General features: G+C 46.0%; 1 protein-coding gene across 2 annotated transcripts in view; it reads left to right on the top strand.

Annotated features, from left to right (window-relative positions):
* The first annotated feature begins 1,882 nt into the window (after nucleotides 1-1,882).
* ds (dachsous cadherin-related 1) overlaps nucleotides 1,883-16,784 on the top strand; it is an 82,831-nt gene continuing 67,929 nt past the window's right edge. For both annotated transcript variants that reach the window (XM_077662266.1, XM_077662267.1), the window contains exons 1-5: nucleotides 1,883-2,014; nucleotides 4,532-6,266; nucleotides 14,989-15,175; nucleotides 15,244-15,477; nucleotides 16,111-16,350. In XM_077662266.1, the coding sequence (XP_077518392.1) occupies nucleotides 4,557-6,266; nucleotides 14,989-15,175; nucleotides 15,244-15,477; nucleotides 16,111-16,350 (2,371 nt within the window). In that variant the 5' untranslated portion in view covers nucleotides 1,883-2,014; nucleotides 4,532-4,556. The remainder of the gene's footprint in view (nucleotides 2,015-4,531; nucleotides 6,267-14,988; nucleotides 15,176-15,243; nucleotides 15,478-16,110; nucleotides 16,351-16,784) is intronic.

The following is a 16,784-nucleotide window of genomic DNA, read 5'->3' as shown; positions in this document are numbered from 1 at the left end:
ACATTATTCCGGAGCCCTCCACTACGGCACCTCTTTCTTCCTTTCTTAGTCCCATCTTTATTCCTTCCCATACGGCGCGGTTCAGGTGTCCGCCGATATGTGAGACATGCTGCGCCATTTTTTTCCTCCCCCCCCCCCAAAAAAAATCATTTAAATTTAATTTAAATCGCCTGACCTCCTTGGCCTTGACGCTGCTCGCTAAGCCAAAGAGAACTGACAACCCTGATCGCTGTTGTTGCAGCCGCAGTTTTACTTGCGCACTGAGCGTACAGTCGCACTCAGTATGACTTGCAGCGCGCAGGGATATGTATGCGAAGCAGCAGAAGTGCGGTTGTGGTTAAAATTTCTGCTGCCAGCCGAAATGGCATAACCGTCTCCTGCGGTGTTTATCATGCGACACGTGCTATTGCTGTAAATCGCAAACCATGCTCGAGTCGCCGCCGGTGCGTTGCTGCGAGAGATGTAGGCCGCGGGCAAACCGCGGTGTGGCTCCAGTATGCATCAGAATGGCGAATACGGCTTTGTCACACAGGCCTCTGGATTTACAAGGTGTGCACCTTGCAGGCACGCGGTTACAGCGAAGTAATTTCTACAAAGAGGAAATTTCGGCTTCTCTTCAGCTTTGTTAATACCGAGCTATAAATCGCATACTGCATTCAGCCACGATGTATACGTTGGGAAAACGCAACTATAGCTGTAGTACTCGTGCGTGAGCAGCCCTTGCCTTTGGACGGTGGCTTTAAAAACACACTATATATCTAGCGAATATAGCAACTTATTTCGCGCTGAAGTATGTATTTTCCAGTCGTTTAAGTTAGCTTGAGCTGTGCACGTTAGCGAACATGCGTCCGTTGGAATATTTTGTCAGAAGTAAATTCGTATAATACGGTGACTATGAACACGTGGTGTAATATTAAGCTTGAAGCCGTCTGGTGAACACAGCATCAGCAAAGGAATGCAAATAAGTTGTGATTTTCTGCGGCAACATGCAGTTTGGATGCGTCCTGTACTCGCAACAATCTCGGTCACTTGCGCTCTGGAGTCTCCGATTAAGCGGCCATAGAAATCAATCGTGCCGGAGGCGGATGGCGCGCGCGCGGTAGCCGAGTAGCGGTGGCGCATCTGGTTCCGCGGTAGCGGCGGCAGGCACGCGCATGCCAGGTAGCCGCGAGCCTTGAATGCGAGAAAGCGGAGGAGGCGGTTTCGGGGAGTGAGCGCGGCTGCAATGATTACGCGGCTGCACGAAAAACACCTGAACTTCAAGGCTGGCTGCTCGTGTCTCTTATGCATAACGACAATAAACAACAGCAGACAGTGTTCGAGCTGATAGCATTGTGAATTGGAGACGTGGCTCGCGAAGTTTGGTAGTGTGTTGGAACGATCGAGACGTCCCAGATACTAGTCTGAAGCTGGCATTCCTCATTACTTTCGTTAGACCTCATTAGTTGTTATCCATATTAGTTAATGAAATATTACAGTTAAACGGTACACAGCGGCCGATCATGCTACTTTGAAGCGAAAAGGGGGAGTGACTGCACGCAGTAGCATGGGGAAGGCACGCGCAGTACTTCCGCCGCCGTGGTGGTGCGGCGCGGCTTACGAAACGAGTAGGTAGCCGGCCCCCTGTGTTCCATAAATGTTGTAGGCTGCCGCAGCCAGCGCGGAGGGCACTGTTCGCCAGTGGGATCGAGTGTGTTTCGGCAAGTGGACTGATGAAGAGCACGCCGGATTTTCCTGCGGCCAGGATCATCGAGCAACGGCGGCGGCACGTCACGTTCTCGGAAGGGAGAGGGGGTACGCGGCGAGGTCAGCGGCTCGGCCAGCCTCCTCCTCTCCTCTCCTGCCCGGCCCGCCGGGCTGACTGCTGCAGCGAACAATCTGGGACCCTCTTTGTTCGACCTGTTGAGCGAGTCCGCCGGGACCTCGCCGCAGCAGAAGCAGCAGCAGAGCTCCGCGCTCGAGCCATGGCTGGTCGGATTCCTTTGGCCCCAAGAGGTGCACCGCCGCACCGGAGGTGAGGTTGAACCCACTTCGAGCCGGTGTTACTGCCGGGCCTGCACCTGGGAACCTTGGCAAGGCCGGCGTGGGCCGCGGAATGCGGGCGGTCGGTTCGAACGCGCACTTGACGTGCCGACCTGCGTTCGAAGGCATGGCCGCGGAGTTGTCGAGTTGCGGTCCCGTACTGGACGTGGTGTCAACACAGTCAAACGGCGTTCTTATTGCCGTAGCTTTTTTTTTTTTGTACGTCCCAAAGTTCGTCCTTACCATTTGCTAGGTGTATGGAAAGGCCGTCTTGTAGAAGCGATCGTTTTCGTCCGGCATTCTTTTTACCTGTTTTTATATTTTGTGTACCTGTCAGGAACCGTGCGAAAATCGCGAACCATGTTAATGTCCATGTCGCGATGTGCTCGTAAGTTGCGCCTAATCTTATGGTGAGGGTCAAGCTGATAGTTTGCGTAAACGTTTGAAAGTGAGAGTCTGAGGATTGCAGACGCGATGGTCGGAATGCAGTGCAGCGCTAATTTACGGCGCAGTGGCCTGCGTGCAGCGGCAGCGCGCTCACTGCTGTCAAACTCACGCCCTTGCGTGCACTGCACCGCTTTAAACGTCACAGCTCCGGTGTATGACCTCGCGTGTGTTAGGCGCGGAGGTTTCGAAGAGCAGTGCTTCGAGAAATGTTTGAGGATGCAGTGGTCCGGTTAACGTTTCGTTTTAGGCATCTTTCACCCCATATAATTGCCCATTCCTGGCGCAGCTAAAGTATCGCAGCAAAGGTGCTCCTCGTGTTGGCGGTCTCCTAGTTGATTAGCCCGGGAAGCTTAAGAACATCGTACTTTCACCCCCGGTTTGGTTATCCGGATTATCTGCATTTACGGCGCTTTTGTGTGCGCGCTTAATAACGGCGTTTGCCCCGTCGCCCTGCGCGTTTTCAGCACGTGAGGGCGCGCTGTTTTGTTGGGTGGGCGTAGTCGCCCGCTTCGTTTTAGCCCACACGCATATAACTAGCTGGTATGTTAACTTATCCGCAACATCAGGGCGCGCCATTTGAGCTTTCATCTTTCAAATTAACGGGAAGGTATTGTGAGTGTGACGCAGTGCTGCTACACAAATTTGTGCGCATGTAGTATGCCAGAGTTCTGACTTCTCATGAAGAGAACTACTTTCCTGTTCTCTGACATGACTTTCTCATTTAGTCAAGCAGCAGATTCAGGCATGTACCTCTATATTTGTGTTTTAATGAAATAAAGGAGAGGGTCACTAGCTGAGCATTATGGTGTCAAGTTGTTTATGTTTACACTGGAACTGTTTTGGCCATTTTATTTATATGCCATAGATAATAAACCACTGACACAAAACCATGCCACAAAAAATTGGAAGCTTTTAGCTGCTTTGAAGATAGCTTTTGAATACATTGCCAGTGATGCACTCTAACGAATTTATTTTATTGAAAGCAAAATAAAAAAATTGCATATTTGAATGCTACAGTGCACCAGCCTGAGAAAAAAATTTCAGCATATATTAAGCTCAAAGATCACTGCACTAGCTGCTTTTTGTAACATTTTGCTGGGAAAATTGGAATGTTTGGACACGGGAATTTCGCATCAGATGATCTGCTGCTATAAAATTCTGTAGGCATACAACTAAACAGAATTAGTGCCTGTTAAATGGAACCTGATACACTGCCAATGTAAGCATAATTAATATTATTGAAAAGGTTATCGATTATTGTAAAGGTTTGTTTTCATCAAGCTTAACTCCGCTCTAAACTGATTATTTCTGAAGAACTGGTTTATATAATGAATTGCAGTATTCTTGTTACTATGGCACGCAAGTTTCTGCAGCACTACTCTCCTTTAATATGGCTGTTAATGCAGAATAGTGAATGTAATCAAGCTCTTTAATTGTGTGAATATGCTGTTTGAAAAAAATCATTAAGTTGTTGAGAATTCATGTTTTCTGTTTGAATGAACTTCCATCTTCTCTTCATTCTATCCTGTTTTCTGCCACAGCAGTGTGTTCTTCTCTACCCCTGTCTGGTAATTGTAGCTTTCAACCTCTGGTTGTACAGTGTGACATTATGCTTTCTTTTTAATTTCCTGTCTTTTCATTTAACATCATTGATTAACCATGGCCCTATTTTGCTGCCCTCCTACCACAAAAGGTGCTGTAGAGGTCCCAAGAAACTGAGTCACACAGACACATTGTAGGGGCCTTGTGGCCCCTGTGCACGTGAGAAGGGTCCTTGCAGAGCTTTTTGTTCAGCTTGTCTCTAGTACAGTGCAGGATCAGAGCACTAAAGTCATATAATAGTTGCTGCCGAACTTTTGTTTCACTTCTTGCGTTTTAGTGCTATAATGAACTTAAGTTAACGTAGCTGCTCTAGAAAACTTTTTTTTTTTTTGCTAAGTAATAGTTCCTTCCAACTAACACTGATGATTAACAGGCCATATATGTGGCATGGTTATTATGGGAGTCAAGTTTTAATTCTTGCAGGCAAACAGTGCGTTGCAAATACTGTTGTTTCTTGCAGGGACCATTCATGACCCGTAGCCACCATGTGGCAGTGGCTCCTCTGGGCGGCCTGCTGCCTGGCGGTGTCTGCAGAGCTTGTTCAGGAGTTTGAGGTGGCAGAAGGCGTGCCCGCTGGCAGCCTGGTGGGTGTCATCGGGCGTGACACGGGCACGCAGCCGCCGTACCTGATAGTTCCTGCACCTGGCTCTGCTGTGGATTCGGATCTGAGCATTGACCAGGCCTCCGGGCAGGTGCGCACCAGTGTGGTGTTAGACAGGGAGCTACGCAGCGAGTATTCCTTTGTGGCTATACCACCTAGCGGTGACAATGTGCGGGTCACCATCCGTGTGCTCGACGTCAACGACAATGCGCCCATGTTTCCTGTGGACAGCATGTCCCTCGAGTTTCCGGAAAACACACCGCGGGATGTGAAGCGTACCCTAAGCCCTGCGAGAGATCGGGACTTGGGCGAGTTCAGTACGCAGCACTACCGAATAGCCTCCGGCAATGTGGATGGGGCATTTCGCTTGGCTTCGCATCGCGAGCGGGACGATGTGCTGTACCTGGACTTGCAAATTAGCGGTGCCCTGGACCGGGAGGTGACGCCCTCTTATAGCCTCCAGGTGGAGGCTTACGATGGCGGCCGCCCACCCTTGCGTGGCACCATGACAGTCAACATCACTATCCTGGATGTCAACGACAACCCGCCTGCCTTCAACCAGAGCCGTTATGTTGGGCGAGTGCCAGAGAATGCCAGCGTCGGCACTGCTGTCCTGCGTGTGTTGGCGACTGATGCTGATGCAGGTGACAACGGCCGTGTGCGTTATTCCATCAACCGGCGCCAGAGTGACCGTGATGGTCTCTTCACCATCGATGCTGAATCAGGCTTAGTGTCTGTCAGCAAGCCTTTGGATTTTGAGGCCAAGGACACTCATGAGCTGGTGGTAGTGGCACGTGACTGTGGAGACCAGCCTTTAGAGGCAACTGCCTTTGTGTCAGTGCTGCTGACCGATGTGAACGACAACCAACCCAGCATCAACCTCATCTTTCTGAGTGATGACGCGTCACCGAAGGTGTCTGAGGATGCACGTCCTGGAGAGCTGGTAGCTCGTGTCAGTGTTAATGACCCGGATTCGAAAGCAGAGTATGCCAATGTCAATGTGAGCCTCAGTGGAGGAGATGGCCACTTCGGTTTAGCCACGCAGGATAACATCATCTACCTGGTAATGGTGGCACAGCCGCTGGACCGGGAGACGCGCGCTCGTTATGGGATGCTGCTCACAGCTACCGACCAGGGCAGCCCACCGCTGAATGCCTCTCGGGCTTTTGAGCTGGCTGTCACAGACACAAATGACAACGCACCCGAGTTTGACCAGGATACATACCATGCCAGTGTACTGGAAGTGGCTGATCCGGGAACATCAGTGCTGCAGCTAACTGCTTCTGATCGTGATGAAGGGCGCAACTCAATGCTGCGCTACTCGATACAGCACACCCCGGACACATACTCGCAGTGGTTCCATGTGGATCCACGCACAGGCCTGGTTACTACACGCACTCCCATTGACTGCGAGACAAGCCCTGTGCCACGTGTCACTGTGCTCGCCACAGATAGTGGAGAACCGCCACTCTCAGCCAGTGCTACGCTCCTTGTCACCATTAGTGATGTCAATGATAATGAGCCCATATTTGACCAGAGCTTCTACAACATCACCGTGGCAGAGGATGAGCCCGTTGGCAAGTGTGTCCTCAGGGTGAGTGTTTTGTCATGAACATGTAATAACCATAATTTGCTGACTGTAGTACGTACCTGGCATATAATGCACAGGACTGAATTCTGGCTGAACATTCTATCCCTGTTGACTGCTGGTGAATAGTAACAGGTGGTTGTGTAATTCCTGTAGTACCATAGCATACTTTTATTTTACATGTTATGGTGTTTAATACATGCTAATAAGTGCTTTGGCTAAGGACTGCAGTGTTGACATAGGCTCTCTTTTTATTTTCTCATGAGTCATTATTTAACTGTTGAACTAACCACAAACCCCAATGTGAAGACAGTCTAGATGGATAGTTTTTGATGCTAAACCATTAATGGCTCATCAGCAACGAAACCCGGCGGCATTGACCAAGGAAAGCGGTACCAAAACATGACATCACCATGGTTTTGCATGCTGTCAGCAGCAGACCATAGGATAGTAATGGGTGATCGTAGGCAGCGAAACGTTGACATGAGACGAGACAGTAGTAGTTTAGTGTTACATATAGTTATAGTGATGCAGCAGGGTACAACTTAAAAAAACAGCAGCTTTTAACACTGGGCCACAGTCCACAACAACCTGTATTACTCCACTAACCAGTCACAACAGTAAACGAAATCAGCTTTTTTAATGTTTGACAGTAGTTATTAAACAAGCCAGGTATCAAAATTCTAGAGTTTATTATAAATTTTTTCTTGTCATTAGTTTCTTGTTTTGGTAACAAGATAAGTTTTTGAAGTTTATTATAAATTTTTTCTTGTCATTAGTTTCTTGTTTTGGTAACAAGATAAGTTTTAACAATGGTCTACTTTTTTTGTTGTGGAGGAATTCAGTGCGGCGATACTGAATGCGGGCGGAGTTTCTCTGCTGACTTAAAGTTGTATCCGACTATAGCTATAGCAGTAGTTTTGGAATGATGAAGGTCGTTACTAAATGACGAGGATCATTAATAACAATGGCAATGATAAAAGCCTTTAGGTTGAAGTCCTTTAGGTCAACAGCCTTTAGGGTGAAGGCCTTTATGGTAAATGCCTTTAGAGCAAAGGCGTTTATGGTAAGGGCCTTTAGGGTGAAAGCCTTCAAGACAAATGACTTCCGGGTAAAGGCCTTTGCAGTAAAGGCATTTGGGTCAAAGGATGCTTTCTCATTCACAGCATGTAAAGACCTTAAGTGCCCACCGTAACTTTTTCAAGGATACAAGAGGTGCAGATGTTGCTGTAAAAGAGGTCAGTTGAGAAAGAAAAGAAATAGGATTAAGAGCCTATGGTGAGTACTCACTCTGCAGTTTTCTTCATTACGGGGAATGACAATATCGAGATCGGCAACTTAACCTCTCTTTGCAAATACCAGGACTGAAGACCAAATTAAGACAGGACGTATCGTGTGACTATTGGCAATTTTCATGAAATCGGCGCCACGCTGTGGTGCCATGGAATAGTGTAATACCCGGTCACGTGGGCACCACAAAGCCCTTTGAGAATCGGGGCCTATTTTCAAGTGTAAAGAATGCAGCTACACGGCACAAATGTTGCACCTTTGCTAGGGGCCTTGAAGGAGAAGGCGCCGGCCCTAGACCTTTGGAGCCCAAAGGCGCAAGAACCTGCTATTGCAGTGCTGTCCAATGTCAAAATGCAAAAGCAAAGAAAAAAATATACGCAGCTAACAATGTTTGAAAACATCTTTTAAAAAAATATGAAAGGTTCGTCTGCTCTTGCTTTTTCGATGGGTGTTTATATTTTATGCCCAGATTTCAAGACAGTAAAATTGTTGCAGCAACATCAAGTGTCCCTGTTGGCCAATGCAAAATACAAAACCTGCTGCTGCTGATGAGAGTAGCTGTTGCAGTTCTCGTAAGGAAGAAATAAGAATAAAAAATTGTCGGAGCTCAACGAGTGAATAGAATACCCCACTTTAATTTTGAAACACTCACTTCATCCACCTCATGCACAGCATTGGGTGCTAAGCCTCAATCACTTTCACCTTTGAGCTGCACCGTGTAGCTGCGTTGCTGCTGCTTTGAGCTTTAGTTGCTTTGGTGAAAAGAGACTCCTTTGCCGGAAGGTCCTTCGAGGAATGCCGTGCGACAGGGGTATAAGGATAGGCAGTGTGCGGATTCAATTCTCCTTTGGAAGTGTTGTCGGCATATTCAGACATTGTTTTTACAGTTTTCCTATAAAAATATTGGGAAATTTTCACGAACACAGATGCCACACACCGCAGTTGCGCTCAAAACGCGTTTTTCAGAGAACTCTCCTGGCAGATTCCTGCTGTGTGTTGCTGGTGATGCATCAGCAAGCACTTTCGGATTTTGCTCCGGAACGTCGCAGCAAAAAGAAAGCAAAACAGTGCTGCTATGTGCCTTTTTGCATGCCAATGAGATGAAGAAACAAAAAGGTATCATTTCATTGCTTGACCTCTGCTAGCAGCCCGAAGAGAAGACAGCTTTGGGTGCAGAAACTGCTGACTGCCAAGCCAGTCACAGCATCAGTAGCCATTTGTTCGCAGAATTTCGGGGAGAAGACTTCTTTCTTCCAGACAAGGACTCGGTGCCATTATAGCTTCCTTTGGTTTTAATTGAACATCTGCAGTGACAACCGTGGCTGGCCATTTCAACTGCTGCCTTGATGCATCAATAATGCTCACCGAATTGTATCTCATTGTAATGCAAGCTTCAGTTAAAGCAACGGAATTATATTTTTTGCTCTGTAAGTTTTTCCTGATCCATAGAATAAAATCACTAAGCGAAAAGACCGGAGCGATGAGAGATGATCACATTTGAGAAAGTGCTGGCGGGCAAGAAAAAAAATGCGCGGCGAGACAGGTCCATTGAACTTGCTGCCAAAGGGTAAGTTTACACACTAGACCTGATCAGTAAATTACACTTTATCCATTTCACACCTGGAAACTGGATCACCTGCAAGTGAAAGCAGCAACAGGAGCCTGTGTCTACAACCCACCCCACGGCCCCTCTGAGAGCACACTCTGACTCGATGGCATCGAGTCTATGCCACAGCATACAGACATGTGCAGGCTTGTATTGGAGTGCTTGAGTGGCCCTTTCAGATCAAACTAAGCGAAGTTTTACAGCTGGTACTAGACTTCACTGCAAGTGCATGCACTTAAGCGAAGCTGCATGTAAATAAAAGCAAGGAAAGTGTATATTGCCTTAAAACAGCACTTGCATGCTATGATGTGTTCCACGGCACACCTCTTCAGCACTCTAGACAAGTCTCCTCACAAATGTACAGTATGCAACGACATTGCTTGCACTACTGAAGTGATGGCCACATGTAAATGTTACTGGGGTTCTGCTGGCTGATTTGAAATCGAAGCACATGACGATCGAAAGCGAAATGATCGCAAACCATTCTGGCTTTCAGTGTCGTGCAATGATCTCTCAAAGCCTTGCTTACGTGCAGCAGTGCAGCAGTAAAGATGTGCTTGCATTTTTTCTGACTTTACAACTTTATAGGAACTCAGGGCTGGCGATTTTGACATTGCTAAAAGCGTTCTGGAGGCACGCAGTGGTAGACTAGTACACGCTTCCACTTTCACGGCGGACGATTTCAGGCACAGGCCAATAATTTCCAGTTTTTCATCGCTTCTGTGCTTCGCACTGGCTAATATAAGGGTTTAGCTAAAAGTCGACACTCACCTTCAATGAACAAAAATGGTAGGGTTTTAACATAATTAAACCGAATAGACATGCAAAAGCATGTGTTTAGTCTGATCGGCTCATTGTTTTTGCTTTGCTGGGTTGTTGGCACATATTAGACTTTGGTTAAGCCCTGGTCGAGGTTAAGCTGATCTGATCTGTTCACGCCGCAGATGGAAGTTGATGTGACGACGATGGGCAATGCACAGCGCGAGAGTGTGTTGCAGTTTAACACGAGGTGTGATTGGCTGCGGCAGTAGATAGTGCTCTCAAGCAGTGGCCTGCACGTTGCATGTTGCAAGTTACAGGTTACAAAATACAAAAACACTGGAATACAGAAGGAGGTCCCAAACTCGGCAACTGTGGACGGGACCTCCTGTAAAGACAATTGTAAAAAATAAACAATCAGCAGTTGCAAAAATTATACAGTCATTGGAATCAATAGGTGAGTGAAGCATGAGAAAATATTACTAGCAGTTTTGTTTTTTGTTTGAATGAAAACGATTCCACACCTAATTGCATAATGAACAGCATAAAATGAGCAACATAAATAAGTGATAAAATGATATGTATAATACTGGAACAATTTACCTTGAGAAAGACAATTAGGGTGATTGTAAAAACTGACGAAGAGTGGATTTAAAGGCATAAATATTTAATGATGTTTAAAACTAGTAACTCGTAATGTATTCCAAATTGTGGTAGCAGAGAATTGAACTGTTTGTTTTCTGTAATCAGTGTTTGGTTTAGGCGGTAACAATTCGTGGTTGTTAGCAAAACGTGTCATTGCGACGTGGTATTTGGTCGCTGGAGGTTAGCGAAAATGGAAGTAGCTCTCTAACAGATTTATACATAAGGGTACATAAATTGTAGTCGATTATTTTGGGTACAGATGAAATATTGTGTGACCGAAGCAGACGCAGAGCATTTTCTAAGCGATGACTATAAGCGTCAAGCTTGTTCAATAGAATAGCATGGATGAGGGAATCAAAATCTTTGGAGAAGGTCAAAAAATAATGCGTCAGCAAAGCTACCCGCATCAATGTAAGATTTAATTTTATCGGTAAGAGCGATCATAGCTAATTCAGCAGAAACTCCCATTATACAACCAAACTGGTTATGTGAGAGAGTGTGAAATTTTGTTAAGTAGCTGTTTAGTTGTAGAACAATGGGTTTTTCAATAGTTTTGCTGGAAAGTGATAAAATGGCAACTGGGCACTAATTAGAAATGCTATGTTTATCTCCCTTTTTGAAAATAGAAATTAGTTTAGCCGTTTTCAGCTCAGTAGGGAAAATGCCGGATTTGAATTTCAGGTTAACAATATAGGCGAAGACATCGCAAATAAGATGAGCAATTAACTTAATATGAGAGTATTGTATATTGTCCAGACCTGGCCTGGTGTCCTTTGAGATTGCAGATTTTTTTGCAACTTTCATCAGGTGAGATGGGGAAAAGGAAAATGCTATGGTGAGATTGTTGTAATGTTTGACTTGCGGCAATATTTAAATTTCCTAAAACTAAAGCAAATTAATCACTAAATGCTTCAGCAATGTATATGGGTTTGTTATATGTTTTCTTGCCTGAAATAATTGTTGATATGGGAGCTTTTGAGCTGTTCCTGTTTAGGAAGACATTAATAACTTTCCATTGCTTATAAAAGTTAATTCTGGTGCAATGAATTTCTCCTTCATAGTACTTTCTCTTAGATGTTCTGAGAAGCAAGCCTAAAAATTGGAGGATGCTTAAGCTTCGCCTTTAAGAGCGGAACGTGACAGCGTGTTGCAGCACTGCCAGGGAGTCCACGGAACGCCATCGCCCGTTCGGCGCGACGCCTTACCCGTTAGACAAATTGCTCGACTACATATCGTGAAACGGACGCGCGGAGCAGCAAAAAAAGCAGAAGCACTGCCAGGCGCCTTGCTGAAATGCAAGGAACTCAAGCTGCAGTTGTAGTTCGTCAGCACATCGTTCTCGACAAACCCGATGCCACGAATGCCAGCATAGCTTCCGCGCCGAATGAAGGGCAGCAAGCCGCAAGCTTCGTGGTGAACGCGGTTTGGATGTGCGTTGCGTTGTTCGCCGCTCACCGCGTGATTCCTGCGTGACCGCATGGCCCCACTGCGCCCGAACGAGACAAGCGGGGCGCTGCCGTCGCACGCCATCTGTTGGGGCAGTGGCGTACATTGTGAGGAGGAGGGGGAGGAGGGATTTTTCGCTCACGGCCAACGCCGCCGATGACACCGGCTTCTCTGCGACACAGGGCCCTTGACGCTGTCGAGTTAATACATTCGAATATTTGTTATAATGCGTTAAAAGCCGCATGTTAAATAGTTGCTTTTTGCATTTTTTTATAGAGGTTACCTTTTTTTCTCAAGCTGTTTAAAAGGCTGGAACTCATCCAGGGATTATTCGGAGCTGAAAATTTTTTATTTGCACATAGATAGTGTGGAACGTGCATCTATAATGTTAAAGATAATAAAAACTGATAGAATGCCTTATTAGCGTCTTTAAGAGCCTTGATTACTGAACAGTCAGCACTAGCAGTCCGTTCTAGGAATAATGTCAGTGTAATGCAACTGGGTTCGTTCTAAAAAAAAAGGTCTGCAGTTTTGTTGTTTTGCTATGTGTTTGTCTCATACTAAGCTTTTTCAAACCGTTTTCTTAAAACTGTTTGTATTTCCACGAATTATATGCTCCATCCCATTACTGACATTCAGTACTACCAAAGGCAGAGACCTCCTCAGCCAATTAGGAGAGCTTGGTAAATGTGTTCCTCTGCCCATAGTTGTCTGCGTGTCATCTATTCGCTGCGTACACAGATATTTTTAGAAAGAAGCATAAATCGACGCTGCCTTCCTACCATATAAGCGTAAGCATGCTTATGCATGCTAAATGCAAGCATTTTGTGGGACATTAAGCCATTCGTTATATTCGCACTTTTAGTTCAGCGTAAGCAATCGGAGATGCAACGATAAGCTCAGCCTAATAATGTCATCTGGTTGTTAACCTGGAAGCATTTTGTTAACTGACACTTCTCTTTAGGACTACAAGCAGCCGAATCGTCGTCCTTCACACGTTTTGTTATAATAGGCGAGATGAGATGAAGCCAAAGCTTGGTGCCCCATTTATGGCCAGTGAACATACTGAAAACAGCAGTAGCAGCGACGAATTCAGTCCGAGGCAAGAGGTCCTGCTTTTCTAAGGGTGTGGCCATTTCGGAAATAAGGTTTTAGAGCATGCAAGAGTTGCATACGTTGAACTCGGGAACTAGCGTATTTAATGCGAGCATACGTCAAGGCTCGATATGAAATAGCGTTTGACGCATGTGCACTTCGAAGAATGCTATTGCATATGGCCGTGTGCTTATTTTATACTGGCACTACATTCCTTAGCGTCAGAATGTTGCCTGTGCACTCATTGCAGCTTCGGTGGTGCTGTGAGGAACTAGTGGGATGGAGTATAGCTGCCTGCCATGGACGATAATAGACTGTCGACCTTCTGTACCTGAATAACTGAAGGAAGTGCAGTCGAACTTCTCTGAAATGAATTTTCAGAGACCTAGAAAGATATTTGCATCATGCAGAATCCGTATTGGTGATTGAAAATCAAGTATTAGAACAGCGAAGCTTAAAACACATTCTAGTTTCTTGTGTTCTTGCATTTAAGTTAACTTGCTTGTGATGTTCATCTGGACTTTTTTTCTTTATTGTCACCGAATAGGCTCTTCTGGAACAGTTAAATATATACGCTTACACCCCAGATCACGCAGAGCACTGCAGGACGTTGAGGGCCTGGAGCACTACGAGTACTACAAGCTGTCAATTCAGTTTAATGTTTTCAGTGGTAGCTACATGTGGGATTTCTGGGGTATACGGTTATGCGGTGGTACCATCGCCGTTGTCATAGTATGCTAAACCTGAAAACTCTAGCATTGAGAATATTATCCTGAGAATATGTTCTATCTGGCCTTTTAATCTAGGTGTGCCTGGCTTATGCAGGCCTTGGTGAGGTACTCTCATAAAATGGGGTCAAGGGCATGGAATAGCCACAGTTTTACTGTAGATGATGGCATCAGTCATGCCGACTCTGCAGGTAGCAAGGATTGTTGTCTTTGATGATTAAATTGTGTACCAGTGCTTCAGCTGTGCATTTTTCACAATTTTCAGTGGTCAAGGCATATTTATAAACTCTGCTATCAGGCACTTTGGCATCTACTTTTGTGGAAGCACCTTCTGGTGGCTGAGCTGGCTACATGATGTGACATTAGTGATGCAGTAGCCTGCCTAATATGCCATTAATAGCATTTTAATCTGGGCCAGTTGGTTCTTTACATGTTCCTGCATTTTTCCGCTATTCAAGGATTGACAAGACATAGGGGTAATATAGCACAGGTGCATCAGGGTCTTCTGCTGTTTTACCCCTTAATCCTGTCTATGGTTTGTGAATTTTTTGCAAAATCAAGACCATGAGGTGGCATTCCTGTTTACTGCGGCCAGTCTTGCCGATCCACCTCATCATTCACACATTTTAATTGTTTATCACGGGCCGAAAAAAAAAAAAAGGATGTCCTTCATCCCCAAATGTAACATAGTGTATAGGAAACATCCTAACTGGAACTGCCTATGAATTTGCTCATCCTAAAATTTGTGTGAACACCATTCATATCATAGAGGATCTACCGTGTTGTGTATTTTATTTCTGCAACTTAAATTTTCTGCAATTTGTTAATTAATGGGGGTTTGGTAACTATTAACCTGTCTTTTTCCAAAATGGATGTGAATGTAATATGATGGTCATCTTCTGCACGTGTGGTCACCCCGTACAAGTCTTGAAAGCGTCATGATTCATGCGTTTCTATGATCAGCAGGTATCGGCTAATTGGCCTTTTGCAATTCTTTTGCACGAGGAGCATTATTGTCTATTTGTCATAATACCAGTAATTTGTGTGATAGTTCTTTATCGATTCCATTATAATGTTATGAACACTGCACATATCTTGCTTTGTTGTTAAAAAAACGGAGATAATGCTATAACTAAGGCAACTGTCATGTTTCTTCCAGGTCTCGGCCAGCGACCCTGACTGTGGTGTAAATGCCATGGTAAACTTCACACTGGGTGGTGGGCCCAGCAATGATTTCCGACAACACTTTGCTGTGCACCCAAGCTCTGGGGAGCTCTGCTTAACAGCCAGCCTTGACCGGGAACATCGAAGCTCTTATGAGATCCCGATAGCAGCCACTGATCGAGGTGCGTATAGACATTGGCTTTGCCATTGACAGAGGTTTGATGAGCCTGGCCTGCTTGGCATGTTGCAGGTGGATTGAGTACCATGGCCATGGTGAAGGTGTACGTGCGGGATGTGAACGACAACCGGCCCATCTTCTACCCGCGCGAGTACAACGTCAGCCTGCGGGAACAGGACACTTTGGCCGCCACGCCTGTGGCTGTGGTGGTGGCCAGTGATGCCGACTCTGGCCTCTTTGGAACTGTCTCCTACCACATTGTCAGTGGCAATGACCTGGGCCTCTTTCGAGTCGACCCCACTTCAGGCAAGAGCATGCTGCTGCTCTTGAACACCAAGCAGCAAAGCCCATATTAGTTGACAGACACTCAAGGGACACTGAGGACAGATTAAAGTTTACCTATATTAGTAGATTACTGTGTTCTAGTGATAAATACAATTCTTTCAATGAAAACTTAGCTTTTATAGGAACGGTAAAAATATTATATGCAGGTATTGAGTATTGACCCCCACTGGCCATTTTCGCTAGCAAACTGCTGTGTGTCAAGGCAGATCTTTGCATGCAATTCCTTGAGAATAAATAGGCTACTCCATTATTTATTCACTTTCAAATGGTGATCCCTGAGTCCATTATGGTCATGATCTCACAGATTTGAATCGAGTGGGTGGAAATTTTTTGTCATGTTATCTTAGCACTACATGCATATTTTGTTGCCGAACAATCGCCAGCATAGTCAGGAGGAGCCATACAACCAATTTTTGCTAAGAACAAATGAGTAACAGAAGCCCCTGTCTCTACAACCTGACATTGGGGGTACTTCTTGATAATTAATCTACAGGCCACGTCCTTCCAGATAAGGTTCCTGCTTTGTACATTGTTCATTCTTGCATTTTCTTGTAAATAACTGAATAAGCGCTATGACACGTGTTTTGGTTGCAGGGGAGCTGCTGGTAGTGGGGCGCCTGGGTCGATCACAGCCATTGCACGAGCTTCGGCTGGCAGCACAGGATGGAGGTGGCCTACAGTCACTGCTGGAGGCCCGTGTCTATGTGAGCGTGCTGGGCAGGGGACAGCAGCCACCCCTCTTCCAGCGGCCGCGTTACGCCTTCCAGGTGCGTGAGGACGCCGCACCGAGCACCGTCATTGGCACCGTGGCTGCCGCAGCCGCTCGTACCCCCGGTGAGGAGCCTTTTGCCCCTATCTCATGCGAACTGTGTGTTTGAACTCGGGTTCACAGCAGTTCAGAATACAGTAATCCCTCGTTATAACGAAATCACTTTACTCGAAATATCGCTTTATTCGAAATTTCTTCCGGTCCCGACTCAAACGCATGCATTTTAAGCCGCATTACTTGAAGTGCACGAAGAGCTACACCTGCTTAGGGTGAAGTAGCGAGCGGAGGCATCGCCATGGAGGCGGCGACCCTTCTGCGCATGCAGTGACAAATTAATACCACCAACAAATTAGTCTCAGGCAGGCACAGAACAGGCCACAAAAGTACCAAACCTATGGCCGATGAACTGCCTAGTAACGAGTACCAAGCGAGAGCAGAGTGCCCCTAGCTGTTTACAGCAGATGCGAGCGGAAGCGCGCCCGAATCGGTCGCAGTTGTA

The sequence above is a fragment of the Amblyomma americanum genome, chromosome 4 (genome assembly GCF_052857255.1).
Source record: "Amblyomma americanum isolate KBUSLIRL-KWMA chromosome 4, ASM5285725v1, whole genome shotgun sequence".
In the NCBI taxonomy this organism is placed as follows: domain Eukaryota; kingdom Metazoa; phylum Arthropoda; class Arachnida; order Ixodida; family Ixodidae; genus Amblyomma; species Amblyomma americanum.
Note: the sequence above shows the minus strand (reverse complement) of the source record. Positions and strands in the feature narration are given on the sequence as shown.